The 19,589-nt window shown below is 35.6% G+C and overlaps 1 protein-coding gene across 4 annotated transcripts in view; it reads left to right on the plus strand.

Moving 5' to 3' along the window:
• Window positions 1–19,589, plus strand: part of CRIM1 (cysteine rich transmembrane BMP regulator 1) — a 174,822-nt gene that overhangs the window by 76,461 nt on the left and 78,772 nt on the right. For all 4 annotated transcript variants that reach the window (XM_014255979.2, XM_005526890.3, XM_014255981.2 and 1 more), the window contains 2 exons: window positions 6,192–6,434; window positions 13,051–13,171. In XM_014255979.2, coding sequence (XP_014111454.1) covers window positions 6,192–6,434; window positions 13,051–13,171 — 364 coding nt within the window. The remainder of the gene's footprint in view (window positions 1–6,191; window positions 6,435–13,050; window positions 13,172–19,589) is intronic.

Here is a 19,589-nt window from a genome sequence, read left to right on the forward strand (position 1 = left end):
AAATGTAGCAAGACTCATTTAGAAAATAGGATGGATTTTAAATAAAGTTCAGTTTTAGGTAAAAGGTCAGGTTCTAGCTCCCTTTTTTATTTGTAGCAGTTCATCCGTATACAGTATTGTGCATATTGTATGTGTAAGTTAATCTCATTTTTTAATCTACTATAACTGCCCTTTTGATTCTTGAAAATCCTTTTGGGCATTTTGCATTCCGATATCGATCCCTGTCTGTCTGACTGCTTCAGCTGGGTAATCATTTTTCTTGTTTATCCCTAATCCTTTTAATATTTCCTTCCTGCCACTGTATAGCAGTACAGTATGCCTATTGTTTGGAATGTGTCTCAATGATGACTGTAAGACTGTTCAATGAAAGTGACTGTGTTTTAGCCTAGATTTCACAAAAATGGTTTACAAAAATGCAAAGCTGAACACGTGCCTTCAAAGCATATGTGCCAACTGTAGTGCATTGCTTTGTTTAGTTGTGCAAAATGTTAATCTTTATGAACCATATCTTATTCTAAACTGCTCAGAAGAATGAAATACGGAATATAAAATGAAAATTAAATATGAAGCTTGCTATTTCAAAATGCTTCTTATTCTGTGTTCTTTGTATGGAACTTACAGGAAAAATGTATTCCCTCCATCTCTGTGTATATACACATCTGTTTGTATATCCATATGGATATGTATTAAAAATTTGATTTTAAAGAATCAACTGTAGAACCATTTCAATATCTCAGTGGAAACACTTGGACCTGAGAAATACCAATTTCTCTTCAGCCATCTCCTGCAATAAAACATTCTGCCCTCGTTTCTATGGTGACTGAATAGCAGCATCACATGAAGTTCTGACAAAATGATAACAATTCCTTCCTGAAATGGTTTCCTGAGAAGCATGGAAACCATTCTTCCATTTCACCTGAAGAATGAGAAGACCCTCCCATCCCTGTCAGGGCTTTTCTTCTCTGTTTCTCCCACAGCAGATTATACCCTAAGATCCTTTTACTGTACTAACCAATGTTTTAACTGTTCTGCTTTTCTCATTAAATAAACTTGGCATGTACTTTCTCTGCGTGTCAAAGCAGAGCATGCACACATAATGAAGGAAAAGAATTTGATACAGAGGTGAAAGTAAAGTGTTTAATTCTTCTTAAGGAGCTATTTTTATTTCTGTGCTGCTTTGGTATTATATAGGTGGGGAGGGTTGGGGAGTGGTTTGACGTGGTTGGTTTTTGTTATAACTGCTCTACTTTAACAAAAGAAATGGAAAATGCTGGAGATCTGGACTTCCTATGTTCAGTGACTGTCTTAATAAAAACATATCTAACTAGTACCCAGCTTGAGTATTGCATAAACCTTTCAGGAAGCTAAAGTTTCCTTCTCTCAAAGAAAGCATTAGTTGCAGCATAAGTGCTTCAGTAACTTGCTATTATAACTCCATTTCCCCCTAATAACTTTGTACTGCCATGGGAAGTATAATTTTAAAAATACACTGTAGTTTTTGATATGGAGAAACTTTCTTTACAGAGTTCTGGGTTTATGGCTGTTGTTTTATGATGGACACTTTCCAAAGTTAATGGAAAGAAAAGAACCCAAATCTATATCTTGATTTCTTCTTATGATTATATCCTTTGAAGCTTGTTCTCCTCCCCCTCATGCACTTTATAACAAGTATACTGTGGTTGCAATGAAAGGTCAGTTTGAATGTTTTTATGCCTCAACTTCCGAGATGCTCAACTTTCCTGTGCACTTCTGAGATGAAAGTGAGACTTTTTTTTGAGACATCCTAACGTTTTAAGTGAATGATCCCTGTTTTAATAATAAAGCACACAGTGCATTGTATCTTTTTCAGCTATTATTTTTCAATTATACATTGTAACTTAGGTTATTATTAATAACTGTAGGGTATACTCTGTCATGTGCTCAACAACAGCAAGTTCTCCTTGCAGGCTCTTAGCAAAGTACAAGTGAGCTTGAACCTTCAGACCTACAAAAAGTAAAGTTTGTCTTGAAATGAAAAACTTCTACCAGTAGTAATTTATATCTAAAAATAATGCTGTCACTGGTAAACTGAAGAACTTTATTTTAAATGATCTCCAGTGCTGCCTTTTAGAATAGGGATTAAGTTGATTTCCAAGGATAGAAGTCTTATTTGGAATTAATCAAAATGTTAGTTTTCCTGTCTGGATTGTGTTCAGTTTATTAAGAATGTTGTATTTCTGGCTACATTTCTGAATTTCTTAAGAAAATTGTCTGTCTCAGAGTAGATAGTTTGCAAAAGCTTGATTGATCCAGACTCTTCCTTTATCTCTTTAGAGATCCTTTGTTGGCTCAGGCTGCTGAGATATCAGGGATAGCAGAGCACTTCCAGCTTCAGTGGTGTTTGATGAAAGGCTGTAAAGAGAATGTGTCCCACAGAGAAACCTCATCAGGAAACCAACCAATATTTTCTGTTGTCTGTGTAGCTATTTGAAGTACTGCTTTTTTGAACATAAAGGCAGCTCTTGCAGACAACTATGTTTTTCTTAGTGAGTTGTAGGTTATCAGCTCAAACTTTTATGGGAAGCATAAAATGCTTGATGCTTGATGGATGCATCCCTGAAAAGTGATTGTTCTCCTTATTAATGGTAGGGGTATTTTTTTTAACGGATATACTGAAATGTGATTGAGTTTTATGCTATAGCAATTTCACTGTCTCTACATGCAGGTAGGGTTGTGTGGAATTCTTCTTGTGAAGGAATATGCACTATGGGTGAGAACAATGTGACACATGTATATTGCTGTGTAATGTGTTTGTTAAGATGCCCTGTTATTCAGGACTATGTATATATTTGCTGTATTAATTTGTTTCATAGTAAGTCACATATATATAGCCCCATGTGTAGTTCTCCCTTTCCTCAAAAGCCTAATTCCTTCGGTTCACCACAGTGCTTTGAAAAATGAACTTCTCCTGATACTGGACACACATAATATTTGTTTATGTTGTATTTATTATTGAAACAGAGTTTAAGTCCTGATGCATTGTTTGACTGTGAAGACATTGGTCAGGAAGAACCTGAATTGTGTAATAGGCAGTAGCTTAAAGCATCCAGGGGACAGGTTGGTGCTTTGTAGTGTATGTGTCAGTTTGACAGAGAGGCTCGTGTGAATCTACTTTGGTCTGTTTAAAAGCTGCTTTGAAACAATCTGTCTGGTATGGAAAAGGGGCAAAGTAGCAGAAATAGCACTGGTGAGTGACTTCCCAGGGATTTTTTTCTGGAATACAGCTTGGCATTACCCCGCTTTCTGTCTTTTGAGGCTGTTGGTGTATTTTTAATTATTTTGTTCTTACATGTTTTGTTTTTTTTAATGTTCCTTTTATAAGGGGTAGAAGTGTTTGTTAATAAAGGAAAAAAGAGCTATTAAACAGTTCTTGTTTGATGAAATCTTAAATAGCTGTATGTATTGGAGTTAAATCAGGAATTCTGCTAAAGCAGTGACATTTATGGCTGTATTAATGTTTTTAATTTATTTTGAGAACAGATTAAATTTTGATGCCTTCTTTGCTGAAGTAATGAAAAGGTAGAACTAGTTTAGTGTAATGAATCCCTGTGGATAGAGACAATTTTGTCATTTGCTGAGATAACAATAATAAAAACCTTGAAACTTTTCTGAATGGTTGCTTGGAAGTCTTCTATCCAAACTTGGTGTCAGAATGAGGAACCCATGTCAGCTTTTACTGAGATGCAGTAAAACCGAACTCCCATCTTACATTGCAGTGAATTCTGGACTTGGAAAGCAGTTACACTAGTATGATGCTAGCTGATAAATAGTAATGCTGCACCTGGAGCTGCTGGATTCTCATGTATTAGATAAAAATTATGTTCAAAGAAACACTTTGTATCCTGCTGACCACTTATCATTTTAGTCAGTACCTGCTTTCCATAGAGGAAAACGACATCTAAATCAAGAAACAAATTGTGACATAGTCTGCAAAAAGTTTCTTAACCTGCTTTTGACTCTGCTGTGGGCTAGAATTTGGGAAGCTGGAAGATAATTGTCTGTTGGTTGATCCAGCTTGGGTGAAATATATTTGACTTCCCTGCTGCTCAGTTGTGTTTGGGTATTGGGAAGGGAATGTTTCAACATGTACGTAGTTCGAGAAGCAATTTGGAAGCACAGTATTTATATGAGTATTAATAGGGAGTTATTAGTAGGGTTTTGTGTGTTTATTTTTTGGGACTATGAAGTACAAAAGCAATAGTGACACAGGATTAAAAAGAAAACCTTTGGTTTATAAATACCCACTGGTGTTTTATTTCCTGATATTAAAACATAAACACGTCTTTTGCAAGGCGGTGCTTATGTTTAAATAATTTCCTCTGTAAATGGTGCTGGCTTTATGTAAGTCTTGTCACAGTCTGTAATCTTTAACTACATTGAGCAAAATACTCTAAAGTGGAAAAGATTATCAAAAATAACTGCAAAACACTGAGTGAATATTTCATCCAAAAATATTTTTGTTTTCATACAAAAAATACATGGTTCTCTATTTTAAATTTCTCTCTTCTATTGCTTCTGATGCTTCTTATGTGTTGATAGTGACATGTCCTTGTTTTCATATCATTGCTAGGTGATCTTAGCAACTCCAGCAGCAGACTTTGCATTGGTCTTCAAAAATTACACATCTAGAGTCCTGTATAGTGTGAATTGGAATAGCTTGATGTGCATTGCTGACAAGCCTTGCCTTTTGGAAAGTTATCCAAATTGGTCAAAAATAGTTTTTATTGCATTTGACCAATTGCATTGCTCAAATTTTATCTGTATTGAATTGTCTAAGCAGTACTTAAGGAAATGCTTATCTTCGTATAGATACATGTATGTGTGTAAATGCAGTCAGGTAAAAAATAGCAGGTCAACTTTTTAAAATACTTACAATCCGAAGTATTTTCATGAGACAGTTTGCATGAGGATGGGATTATCTATTAGTCATGGAAACTGGATGGGCATGTTTATGTGCTAGAGCACATAAGGTAATGAACAGTGGGAGTTTAAGGGTCATCATGAGTACAAGTGCTCTGTCAAGAGCCTATCATGAGTATGTACTTTAAGGGCTGCTACTGCAACAGTTCTGTCGCTTCTCTGTGTATGTTGAGCAAACATGCAGTGGAAAATGAAAACAACTTTAAAAGCTAGAATGTCAAGCCTTTTATTATATCCATAAACTAAAGGCTATCAATAAAATACTGAAACTAGTATGTCATCTATTATTTATATAGCTCTCTGCAGTGAACCTCTGTAACCAGTAGTGTTCTGTCTGAACAATGTCTTTAATAAGAACACAAGATAAGAAACTAAACGTAAGTTTAGGTTTTTTTTGAAAAAAGAAAACACTAGTCTTAAAAATGTTATTCAAAGTTATAGGCAAAATACATATCTAGTCAAGGCTGTTTTAAAGATAGATGAAAACAGTAGGATTTTTAACTGTAAGAGCTATAATGCTGTATAATAGCACATTTTGGTTAGTAATCTTTGATGGTTATAAGAAAAGACATAAAGTACTTGTACATGAAGGACTTATATAATATCCTGAGTTAGAAGGGATGCATAAGGATCATCAACAAACCTCATCATTAGCATAGTCAAACCTCTTATCTCTTAGTATTCAAGCTGCCTGAAGTATGTAGAAACAACACTTCTAATGTGAACATTGGGAGTGTGTACAGGAAAAGTCCTCTTGTGCTAATGTATTCAAATATGTTAGCTCTTGAACTTTTAACTTGCTTTTTGAATATGTGAGAGCTCAGTTCAGGTTAATAAAGCAATCATTTTAAATCAGTCCATAATGGAAGGTCTTAGGAAACTGAAGGAAAAGGTGTGAACAACTGGGCTGACATGATATGACAAGTTGTTTCTTGACATCCTGGCCAAATACAGGTTCACAGCTTTACTTGAGGCTGTGTGGGTTCAGCCATCACATGCATCATACAAATTAGAAATTCTGTAAAATATTTCATAAGACACCTTGCAGCTTGCAAATAATTATAGTTTTTAAAGGATATTTAGTAATTTTTGCTAATCAGTTCTGCAGCATCTGTTTCCTTTTTTTAGTGCTTTGGGGCGAGGAAAAAGAGAGGAGCTTTATCTGAGTTTATCTTTACAACTTCAGTGTTTTGCTGACACATATGGCATGATGATTTTTCTCTCCCTTTCAGAAGAGAAACCTGATTGCTCCAAGGCCCGCTGTGAGGTCCAGTTTTCCCCTCGATGTCCAGAAGATTCCATCTTGATTGAAGGCTATGCACCTCCCGGTGAATGCTGTCCACTCCCAAGCCGTTGTGTGTGTAACCCTGCAGGCTGCTTGAGGAAGGTTTGCCAACCTGGCTATTTGAATATATTGGTTTCTAAGGCATCAGGAAAGCCAGGGGAATGCTGTGATCTCTATGAATGCAAGCCAGGTAAAACCAGATACATTTTCTTTTCCCGTTTTTATATTTTTTTCTGTCTGGCAAGCAAAATATTCTATATAATTGCGTCCAATGAAGCCTATAGAGCCTCTAAATTATCCTGATTATTCTTGAAAGTTAAATGAAAAACTATGAAATGAAAAATATGAAAGTATATGTAGGCAATACCCATTAAAAGAAAAAAGGATAAAAATATTATGGTAATTTTTCTTTCTTTTTTCTTTAGACATTAATTTAAACTGAGTAGCAAGGGAAAAGTAATCTAGTGAGAATATTGCATTTCTGTGAATGTGCAAGTGACATACTCTATATATTAATTAGATTATACAGAGGTTTTTCATAGTAGGAATGCATTGTGCATGGTCAGGGAATTAGGATTTCTGTTTTAAGATCTCTCTGGATTATCAAGTGTTGACCCTTAAAAACTGCAAAGCAAAAGGATTATGGAGGGGCCTACTAAAAAACTGTACAATATTTTCAGTATTTACTCATCTTCCATTTCATGAGAACACAAATCACCCTTTCTTGTGATTTATTATTCCAAGTGAAGTAGAAGATGTAATTCACTCTTTGATCCAGCCTTTGGTAAAATAAACAGTCAAAACAGAGAACTGAAAGCAAGCATATAATCCAAAACATTATATGCAAACAGTTTCAAGTGTGCTTAAACTGTGCCTTTCCTATACTAATGTTTAACATTTTCTTAAATCTTCCACAGAAGAAAGCTGTACACTCTTTGTATCTTCTAGTGCTTCTCTTTGTTTTTTTTCCCTAATACTCAGTGCAAATCTGTGTGGAAATTTAAGCAAACTTTTTTGTACCATGTCCTGAGTAGTTGGTGAGCATGTCTTTACTATAATTTTTTGCTCTGGAACATTCTGTCAACCATGGGCTTCTTTTATCTAGAATTAGCTGTAATTTCTTGTGACATTGTCTTTTTGGACTCCTCCCTGGTTATGTTTCCCTTCTATAAGTTTTTTTCAGTTAATCCACACTTTAACATGTGGTATCCGAAAGCAGACTAATATTTTGGGAGCGTCTTAATCAGCACTGAATACTTTAGAATAATTGCTTTCTGTTTCTCATGGAAAACTTTAAATAAGATTTTAACTGTTTTGCAAGTTGGTGAGCTGCTGTGATGCCAGGATCTTTCTGTAGTATGACTGCTACTGAACAGTTATATTTGTACATTTTAATTCCTTCTATACACTTCAGTTATGCCTTTACTGAGTTTTGTCTTGCTGACTTTGGATTATTTATCATTTTCAAAGGAAATTTTAGCTCTGATCTTGTCCTCCCAAATATTATTTGAATTCCCATCTTGTAGTTGGCAAATAAGTCCATCCAGATTTCCCCATGGGAAAATTACTTCCTGAAAGCTGTTTTCAACTTTCTAGTTTTACAGAATCTTCAAATTGAATATGATTTTCTATCATGTTAGTGAATTTATGGAACTCTGTGTGTTTTGTTTTCTGAAGCAGTTTGTATTTTTGCTGTAGGGAGTTTTAAGAGGTGAAGGTACATGGGACAAATGAAAGAAAAATGAAGGTGTGTGTCAGGAGAGTAGAAGAGCAGGGGCTTTGAAGAGATTGGGGAAGGAAAGAAACTAATGGGATTTAAGGAAAGCGTAGAGCTTTGCAAATGGGAGTTAGAGATTGAGAGACCTGGTAATAAGCCCTGCATCTTCAGAGTCTGACTTGGTATCCTGAAGAATTGTAGGCAAGAAGAGTTAGAGAGGAGCTGAACTTTATGAATTATTACTGAAATGCCATGTTGCTAGAAAAATACGGGCAATGGACAGAGTAAGGCCTGGGAGGCTGGTGCTCCTGCAGAGGCTCTTCGGGGGCTGATGTCATCAGTTCTACTGAATGTGTCAGCAAGTTTATGGAGATACCACATTGAACTAAGAAAAATATGTTTCCATTATTTGCCACAGACCTAGAAACTTTAGTTCTGGGAGTAATGCTTCCAGAACACTCTTCCTGCACCTCCATGTTTGCTTAACCACCCTTGATAGGGGTTTTGCGCCAGCAAGGTCTTTCTGGTGGAAATAAAGCTGGGAGGACTACTTCCTATGACAGCAGTGCTGCTTTATGCCAAGATAAAGTGCTTGTGCAATTAAAACATAAATTGTGTTTATTTCTGTTCCTTAAAAAAGATATCACCGCTCTCTAGTTTACTCTGGCATTTGAGTTGGGAGCCTTCTGCTGAGAACTGCATATGTTCAAGTGCTGTGATTGGCAATGGAGTTAGTGAAGGGAAAATAGAAAGTGTTTCCTCAACACTAAATGCTAGAATAAAAATAAAATACTTCATTTTGAGATCCACTTCCTATTCTGCCCCTTTTACTTTAGGAGTACAATTGAAGGCATTGTTAAAATGAATACTGAAGAATCTTAGTAGCTTAGATGTCTATTGTCCTCCAGAATAATTTACTTTAAATATTCTTACCTGCTGCTCCACCAAGTATCTCATCACAGTTGTGGCACCTACTGAGAACAAGTGTGTCGTGCTCATTGTTTTACCATGGTTGCAAAGCTCAGAGATGAGATAACCCTGGTTTGGTTTCATAAGCAACCTCTTTTATTCCTACAAGATGTGTGTAACTGTCCATTCACTAGTAGGGAATTTAGTCTACGTGCATTGAATTTAACTTTAAGATGGGAATTACATTTCTCAAAATGTATTTTAATTTTTTTCTTTTCTTAAAGACAGTTTGAATGAGCAGTCTCAAATGGAACTGCATATTGTGTTAACTGCAAAAATAACCCAAAACAAGATTTGTGGGAGTGTATGTGCTAAGCCACTATGAACAAGGACATTTTTTAAATCATGTTTTTTTTTATTTAAAGATTGAGTTAAAATCTAAATTAAAACATATTTTGCTGAAGTGTTGATAGGTGGTCTAGCTGTCACTTCTGAATAAAACAAGCTAAATAGTTTACTTTGGCAGTTGTCCAAGAGATGTTTGTTGTACCTTTTTTGAAAAGTTTAGTTGTTGTATGTGGTGCAATGGAGAATGTCATCTTATGGTTTCTGACATTTTTGGAAAGCATTGGGAAGTGTCTGTCATGATAGACATAGCCTGTGTTGAAAAGACCACTCGTGTCATTTTTTCAGAAGTCTTTCTGGCAGAGCTTTCATTCACTCATTTCCAGCATGGCCTGAAAATTACTCTTTTTTTCCTGTACCATATATTGGTTTAAACATAATTGTAAAGAAAATGTTATTGTTTGCCTTACTTCTTTGGGGAATTCTGTGCAGTCAGGGCTTGATGGAAAGTCCGAGATCAGCAACATAATCTAGTAAGTAGTGTGTAGTGACGCACAGGGAAGTAGCTTGTGCTCCACCCTGATACAGCTTCAGCATTGAAAATCAGGTCGGGAGCTTAGACAGCCTTGCACTAAGGACAAGGGTCAGCAAAATCAAGTTTTTATACACAGCTCAGAGAAATAGAATTCCATAATGTTTTTTCTTTTATTCTCTGTTACTTACAGAATAGAACTTACACTGTTTTATTGAACAATTTGTTAAAAGTTTATGTTGACAGAACTTGAGACAGGAGTGGGGAAGGATTGGACAAAAAGAGTGAGGAAGAATTACAGATACATTTCTAATGGAACTGGGGAAATGGATTTTAAGTTGACAGTGAAGGTGAGAGAGGGGAAAAAAAATCAGGAAATGTGGAGATCCATATTGGGAAATACCTGGGACCAGGGCAGTTAAGAAAGTGGTTCAGGCAGTGCTACAGCTGCATTGAAGGCCCAGGAAAGTTATGGTTGTATGTAATATGTTCTGAGGTGTCATGGAATGTAAAAAGGATAATGCCTTGTCAAGGAGAGATACTTCCTGTCTACCTCTCCCATGGCAGACGATGTGACTACCATTATCGTGTGTTAGCTGTGTTGTGTTGTGTTGCATTGCTCATGAAGAGCCAGCTGAAATGCATCTGAACTGAAGGCAGAGGGACATCATGTGATGCTTGCATGCTGTAAAAGCAGACTGTCTATATTTGTACTGAACCTTCAGGAATTTGCAGCTTTTGAAGCCTTAGCCTTTGCTGAGCCACTCTTTCATCAGAAATGCAAATACTGGCTTGCTTCTTCACCATTAGATGTGTAGATCTTTATTTAGTTCTTGCCCTAAACTGTACACTGTATTGAAAAGCCAGCTATTTTATTAGTTGAAATGTGTCAGGGTGAAACTTAACACACTTAAGTTACTCTGTTAACTTACTATTCTAGAAAGCTTTATTCACCTGGTTTCATTAGCAGTTTCAAAACCTTTGGTTTTGTAGTCTACAAAGGAGGTAGCACATTACTCCAGATATGTCAGGGTCTATAACCATGGCAGGGTTTCTGCTACATTCTTGTAGAAAAGTGGTAACTCTCAGATGCTTCTGTATACAAATTCAGTGAATGAGAAAATTCTTGAACACTTGTAAGCAAAGGTTGATTGGGTGAGTCTTCACTGATAGGAAATTGGAACATATTTATGAGCTCCTAAAGACACAGATTTTTCAAACTGTATTTAAAGCTTAAAGTTTCTATGATGGACAAAAAAAATTAGTTTAGAATAAGATATAATAACAGCTTATAAAAAACTGTTCATAAAATATACACACGTCAATTATTGGAGTCACAGTAGGATGTGTAAAGAAAACTAAATGGTCGGTGGCAAATGTTTGCAGCCTTATTTTTCAGGACAGTAGTGCAGCTAATCTGGGAGATACCTTTTAAAGAAATGAAGAATTACAATTACAAGCTGTTCTGTAACCTCAGAATATTTCCAGTTTATCTATAAGTTTCTGTCAATACTTTTTCCAGTTTGAGAAACCTGTTTAAATCTGAAAGAAAGTAGGAACTTTTTTCCTTTTCCAAATATTTTTCATTTCTTATCTGCCTTTATCTCTTGCTTAGTGAGGAAACTATGAGAGAGATGGGACTGTTCCACCTGGAGAAGAGAAGGCTCAGGGAAGATCACATGAATGATATGAATACCTGAAGACGGCATAAAAGCAGAGCCAGGTTCTTTTCAGTGGTGCCCAGTCATAGGACAGAGAGGCAAGAGGCACAAATAGAAGCACAGGAGGTTCCATCTGAACATCAGGAGGAACTTTTTCACAGTGAGGGTGACTGGGCACTGACACAGTTTTCCCAGAGAGGTGGTGGAGTCTCCATCCATGGAGATATGGAAAAGCCACTTGGGCATAATCCTGGGCAGCCAGATCTACCTGGCCTGGCTTGGGAACCTCTGAGAGGTCATGTCCTACCTCAGCTGTTTCATGATTAATCTAATAATGCAATAATAAAGAGAAAAAATTCCATTTGAGGAGTCTTAACTTGGGGTTAGTTTGTAATGTTTTTTAACTTTTTACTTGATTAAAAAGACAGACTGGGCTGGTTTTCAGTATTAGTGAGCCATGCTCTATCACACAGTAACAACTGCAATGGAGATGTGCAGAGCACATGTAATTCTTAGACTGATGTCTCATGGTGACAGAGTCAGTTACTGCTATGCACCACTGAGGATCAAGCTTGGAAAATGTAGGATCAGAAGAGAAAAAATGGTCCTTTGAAGGTTATGAGCTTTTGCAAGAACTGTGGGTAGCATTGTCAATCTGCTTTATTAGTTCAGTAAGCCGCTGTGGTAGTGCGAGTATTGCAGTGAGGTTTAATCAGTAATCAGGGATATCGTACTGCATCATTTGCAGTCTGGTAACATTCTGTTCATCCTGCTTGCTCTGTCAGAAAGTTGCTCATTTCTTAAAGGGGGAGCTGTGTTTTATTCTGTACTTTCTTGGTATAATTTTGAAAAGCCATAACAGACACATATTACCTGAGCTGGTAGTGTTTGCTGTGTGGAAGATTTAGTACCAAATACGAGAAATATGTGTTTCAGCTTTCCTGAGTATGACTTAGAACATTAATTATATATTTAGTGTGGTTTGGTTTTGGTTTTTGTTTTTTTTTTTCATTTACATTTCTAGACATTCTAAAAATTGTCGGTCTGTCTTTCTTGTTATGTGGAATTCTTCATTTCACTAATGCAGAAAGATTTGTTACTTTGCATTTCAATTTGCTATATATAAATAGATAAACAAGACAACCTAATAAAATAGTCTTTAAAAATGTCCTTTACACATGCATCATGTATATCTACATATGCTATACACATATATCTACAGTGTATCTTTTTTTTTTTCTGTAACCCAAGTATTTTGCTGTTTAAACAGACATTAATTAGTTAAAAATTAAACAATGAATGTTTACTGTTTTAAAAGCTGTGGGAAATATATATTCTTCATAACTAGGGTTCTTCTATTAACTAATATTCACAGTTGTAATGATTGTGTAAGGTTGCCTGTCTAACTTCTGTAAATTGTTTTATTAACTAACATCAGTTCACTCGCTTCCTAATAATTTTAAAAAGTGAATCTTAAAGAGAAAGGGAGGCTTTTTGTAATGTTACCTAGCAAGCACACATTCACTGGATAATTTTTGTGACTTAAAAGGCTGATGCATAAGTGGTTGCTTATGAGGAAGTAATTTGCAGAAAGCTTCTAAAGCATGAGTAAAAGAAATGTTCTTCTTCCCTTCCTCCGTAGTGTTCAGTGTGGATTGCAGCACAGTCGAGTGTCCTCCTGTTCAGCAAGTTGTTTGCCCCCTGGATAGCTATGAAACCCAAGTCAGGCTGACGGCCGATGGCTGCTGCACCCTGCCCACAAGGTTGGTGTCTCGATGGCTCAGTGTTTTTAACTTGTTCTCGACAATCCAAGCACTGGAAATACGGGATATCAGTGCGCATTTCTGCGACAATAAATGATGCTGAATACAAGCTACGTGACGTAGGTTGTATCAGTCTGGTGGAAATAGAGAATCTTGTATTTTTAAAGCAGAAAAAAGTCTTCACGGTACAGATGCATGAAGTTGGTTTCTGCCAAAATTATTTGAGGAGTTCATGTCTCCAGATTGACTTTCAGTTAATTCAATTAATTTTGCAAGAGTTGACTTTTGAAGGTGTTTGATGGTAAGGAGTTAAGTGATGGAGATGATAGAAGACATACTAGGAAAAAAATCTCATCTAGTTAAAGGAGAAAAAAAACCTGATTTTTTGTACATGGAAGACCATGTACACTGGTACATGTAAAGTGGAAGTGTAAAGATGGAACTCTGGAACTGTAGAGGAACAAAAATTTCAAGTACCTGCTTGCATTTTACTTCTGTTGTTGAAGTAGTTATAACTTCCTGCGCTTAAAAAAAGTAAGGCAGTTTTAGAGTTGGCTTTGTTCCACTATTATGCACCACTATTTGAGTTTGTGTTTTTACAACAAATTTCCCAAAACCTGATTCATGAATATGCCAAATAAATATATATTCAAGCAAAAATTAACATAATTGGAAAGATATTACATCAAAAAGTAAATTTTTCTTGTAGATGTAGCTAGCCAGCTTACGCAGTGGGAGGCCTTTGCAGCCAGAAAATATTGTCAGCCCCTTGTGTAAAGTAGTAAAAAACTTTCAAGGAATTCAGAAAGTAGAAGATAGCAAAAGATTGTATAATCAAGGTTATCTTTCTTTGGGTGCACATTTAGTGTGGCATCTTCTTTAAAACTGTTTTTTCCATGATGTATGAAAGTCACTTATTGCATGGAGAATCAAAGACATTTGATAAAATTAGGGCAGAAAAGGAGATGGAAAATATGATTTAATGCACTAATCCTGCCTCTTAAAATTTGAAAATACATTTCTAAACTTGACAAGTTTTATTTGTAATTGTAGAATACTGACAGTAGCCTGATTCTTATTATCCTTACTCAGTGAATGCTACCAAGGTTATTTAATTGAGAGCTGTTTTCTTTATTTTTTTTTTTCCTGAATTTTGTATACCAGAACATGGTGTGGGTTCTCAGTATCCTCCCTTTATGCTTTGACATGTTTTCTGTAAACTTCCTAGGAATTGCAATGATGTATTAGTTCAGAGCTGACCTGGCTAGCTGGGATTGTGCAGGAGTCTGCAGATTTTATGCAGTCATCATACTGCCATTGTTGCAAATACAGTTCAGCATGTTGAAGAGAACTCAAATAAAATGCTGCTAAGGCCTGTATTCGGAAAGACAGATTATAAAGTCAAAGAAGCAGTCACAGATTAATATTTCATAGATTTGGGGTTTAAATTAACACTTAGCAACATTGATACAATAGAAAGATTTATGGTACATTTTTGCTTCCAAATTTGTTTTAACTTGTTGGATTAAAAAATGATACATAAGCCAAATTATTTTTGTTTCACAAAAGTAAAATTATGTTCTATTTTTACGCAGTCGAATACAACTTGTGGTTTGATTTTTCTAGTGCTTGCGTGAAGGGAATGAAAAATATCCACTTTATTCTTTGTCAGTGATAATTTCAATGTTACTTCTATCAGGAAATACAGAGGAAATAAATCTTCATTTACTTCAGAAAAATTACCAGTTTGAAATGCCTTCTATTTCTAGTACACATGTGGGAACTGACCTTAAATAAAATACCTAGAGCAAGCATATTCTTGAAAGAATCTTTTTATTTTGTTGAGAATGTTTAAAAATAAAGTCAGTTTTCTGAGCACTAACTGATGTCTGAAGTGTCCTTGCCTGCGTGTGTGGCAAGTCAGTGATGAAACAAGTATTCTTTTCTCCTGTGCACAAAGGTCCCAGTGGTACAGGCAGGCTTACAGCGTGTGAATTACTAGATAATGGTGAATTCCTGAAACCTCTTTGAAATCAGTTGTTGTGCATTCCTGGGAGCAGAGTTTAACAAGAGATCAGAGCTAGGGTAGATGAGTACTTAGCTCCTGGAGCCTTAGGATCTGATCTTATGATTGAAGCGGGGTTTGTGTTAATACCTCTGCCCTCCTTGATGTATAAAACTGCAAAATGCCTCTGCAATTAGCATAACCCAGTATGTCTGCAGGCAGGTAGAGACAATTGTAGGGGTCTTGTACTCCTCCATTATTTTTTAATTTCATGGCTCGGTCTACGTTGATGTATATTGTAATTATGTGGGTTGCTATTTGGATTGCCTTGAATCAGCCAAAGAAACTATACACTTTTTAATGAAGTAGTTGAGAAGGAAAGAAGAAAAATGGAATCTGGCAGCAGTGTGATCATAACGATGCTTTACCTGTGTGCCTGCTGAAAATATATTTAGTTATTTTGATTTTCATATACTACTGTGCTTCTTAAGGAAGACAGTGTCATAGTCATCATTCATCTGCTGTAAGTAAAGATTTTATTTGAGGGGGGAATAAAGGAATGCAGATATGGGGATGATAGAAAAGAAAGCTTTAAAAAAGATTAGAGGAAAGAGAAGTGCATGTATGAAAAGAGAAAACAGAAAGGGAAAAAAAGTGCAGTTACTTGAAACATGAAAATTGAACCATTTGACTTCAGGTTCAATGTTTCCTCAGATTTGAGGGGACACCCTTTTTATTTGAAGGGTCAAAATTATAGAAAACAGTGCAGATCTATGGATGAATGAATGAATCTATGGTAGGAAACGGGATGATTTTCCTTAATTTAAGAATTTCTTTAAAAATATTAAGAATTATGAAATATCAACATTGCCTTTTCTGAGATTCAGTTTAGAATCACCTAACTGCATATTCCATATTTTTTCAGTGTTAGAATGAAGTTCAAAAGAAGTGGCACTGTATTTTTTTAGTGTGCATTTGAGAATAATTTATTAAAAGTGAAGGCCTTTGTCTATAAGGTCATTTTAGACTTTAGACTTCATTAAATTATGTTTTTAAGACTATTAACTCTTTGGAAAAATTATGATTACCTGTTTCATTTACTTCCACTGGAATAAAAAGGTAATACAAGCAGAACCAGAAAGCAATTAAAGGAGATTGCCATGGTTAAGGACAGATGATGTGTCACTGAGCTGCTTAACAAGTGGTTCATAATTTCACATACAGTAGGAGCAGATTGACTTCTGCCTCACATCTTGTTCTTGACCTTCTTGTGTTTCTTGTACATAATATGCTAGGAAAATGGAGAACCTTAAATCAGATGATAAATTGGCATTTCTTTTGTGACCAAACTCTTGAATGTGTATTCATAACAATGAAAACTCCTTGAGCAATGCCAGGAGAAAAGTGGAAATAAACATCTGATATCATAAATTCTTTTTCTTGCACTCAGAGGTTACATTTAGTGTCACACTGATTTCTAATGCATTGGTTCAAACAGAACAGAACATACTGATTTGGCATCGACATCAAAATACCAGTTGCCTCAGCTTTCATCAGGCTGTTATGAGACACTTATCTTAAATTTCCAGCAATTATGTTAGGAAAGCTAAATGTTTGGAAAACAGGAAAACAGCTATTAGAACAGTCTGCCTCTGGTCTTGGTTAAAGATGCTCATTTCTCCAAGGAGGTTGTACAAAATTATAATCTAATACAAAATTGTATTAGAGCTCTTACAGAAAACATTATGGTAGTTTTTTAATATAAGTTTGTGGTCTTCTATTAGAAAGTTGAATGTGATCAATATCAAGTTTACAGAATCTGTTCTCTTTGGATGTTCCCAGTTTTTCCTGTTGTAAATGAAGTGTCTTCAAATTTTCAGATTCATTTGGGAATTTATTTTTAAGGGTAAAAATCTTTATAAAAATCTGTTTCTTTTTTTTTTATCTGTGAAAAATGGAACAGGACAGTGATTATAAACAGCTTTTATTTTTTATTGCTCACATAGTTTTGTACATGTTTCATAAAATTTTTACAACATAGTATGTGACCTGTTTGGATAGCTTTCCACCAAATAATTTTGGGTTATCTTTTTTCTTTGTGACTGTTGTCAGAATAGGTTGGAAATTTAGTCTTTATTAAGTCTCTGCTTCTTGTAACTGTTTTGTACCCCTGCTTCTGTGCTGTCATCTGCTACAAATTTGATAATTTAAAGATTCATTCAGTGCTCTGTTCTCATAGATATTTCACACACACACACACTCCTCCCCCCCACCCCCAGATATTCTTGGTCAGTCTTTTAATAAAACCAGATAACCAAGAAAACTCCATAGGGAACAGTGAGATGTTAGCACTGTGCCAATATTAAAATGTACAAAACCTAAGTAATTAAATCTTGTTGTCTTGTTATCAGTTCTGAGAAAAATAGTAAGAAAATTGATAGAGGATTGAATTAAGGATTAAAGGATGTAATTATAGCTAGAAGCAACCAACATTGCTAGAATCTGATTTTGTCTTCTGACAATACTAAACTTGCCTTAAAAACTTGACTATCAGAGTGCCTTCCTTTTCAATTTCTGTCTTCCATCATCACTTGTCCTATTTTTTAATTTTTTTTTTTAAATTGGATTCTAGCTTTAAACAAAACAAACAAATGAAAAACAACTAGGACTTTTTAATTAATATTGTCTCACAGGGTTTAGTTTATAAAATGGAAATGTACCTCTTTCCCCAAACTATTTAACATTGAAGGAAATTTCCCACATCTCCCTCAGATTTTGGGAGTGACTCAGTCTCAGCGAGTCAGCATCATTGTCCTTCAGCTCCTGAGAGGACCTCTTGCAGCATATGCGTGCTGGCTTGAATATCATGCTGATAATATCAGATGTAGTAGTATTCTTCTGAGAGGAGAGAAGCATCCAGGAATATGTTCCCTAAATCCCAGTAATAAATTTGTTTCACATACTTCTTAAAAAATCTCACACCATAACTCTGAATATGTTCTAGATTTTGAAAAGTTCAGAAATAATTGATATATGTTTATCTATCAAAATATCCAGTACTTTACTTTCTACCTGAGTTCTGGTTTTACAAAAAGCAGTTTCAAGAATGATGTGGTGGGATGAGGAGAAGAAAAAGCAGTTTAAGTTGAGCATAACAGGAGCGGATAAATTTAATATGCCAAAAAAGTGATTAAAAGCTTTTTACACATACAGTCTTGCAAGACTGGAGCCCAAAAGTCTTGGGCTTGATGGATGAGAAAATGAAGATGCTTTGAATTGGACCATTTCACTATCACTTAGTTACAGATAGCTGATTGGCATTACAAATGCAAACCTCTCAGTTGGCTCAAGTACCATGAAGGAGTAGGATTATATTTGTATTGTTTAGGAGGAAACCTCTGAAAAAAAACCTTAAATGAATTAGTCATAGAATTCCTTTTTCCTTGTTTGTCTTTGCCCTGTCATTTTTTTCCTTGTGTGTGGCTAAAATGTCTCAATCTGGGGCTGCTGTGAATGGCAATGGCACTGTTTGGTCTGCAGTATGGTCAAGAAGTGAAGTGTTCTTGGTCAGCAAATCCAAGTGTTAAGTCTCTGAATGATAAAATTTTGTTTTACATTTTTGTCATCTACCCAGCCCCACTGGAGGGTCGGGGGGCAATTAATATGTGCATTAAAGATTTACTTAGAAAACAGCCCAGGTCTTCCCCCCACCCCAAATTTTTTAGTACTTTGATTTTCATACAGCTCATGAAAATGAGTAATACCTTGATGTAGTAGGAAATAGTTTTTTAGATAAGGTTTAATTTAAGTTATATCTGGATAGAAATGAAATATAACTTGGGAGAGAACTAGACTAGAATCTTCTATCACATTACCTTGCAATTTATGACATAGTAGGAAGAAGAGTAAATCTACAAAAATGTACTTCACTTCAAGAATCTTCTTAAGAGAATGTTCTTTTTTTATCTGTCTTGTATTAAAATATTTGTAACATCAGTGTGCAATATTTAGCAGTTCTAAAGGCATTAAGGCTAAGTAGCAATCTAGATTAGCAATCTAGCTCTAAAACTTGTATATATACCGTTGCTGAATTGGTTTTAATTCCAAAGGAAGAAATTACCTATTTTATTACTTTTAATCTTTTGTTTCTAATAAAAACTTGTGTTGTCTTAGGCACAATATAGATGCCACTTGCCTATGTAGAATTAGTGTAGTGGTAGGGTAAGGGATGGTGATTTTAAACTGAAAGAGGGTAGATTCAAATTAGATATTAGGAAGAAACTTTTCACCAGCAGGGTGGTAAAACACTGGAACAAGTTTCCCCAAGAGCAAGTAGATGCCCCATCCCTGGAAGTTTTCAAGGCCAGCCTGGATGCGGCTTTGATCACCCTGGTCTAGTGGAAGATATCCCTA

The sequence above is a fragment of the Pseudopodoces humilis genome, chromosome 3 (genome assembly GCF_049639895.1).
Source record: "Pseudopodoces humilis isolate 2021_Gansu_Grassland_sample_001 chromosome 3, ASM4963989v1, whole genome shotgun sequence".
Lineage (NCBI taxonomy): Eukaryota > Metazoa > Chordata > Aves > Passeriformes > Paridae > Pseudopodoces > Pseudopodoces humilis.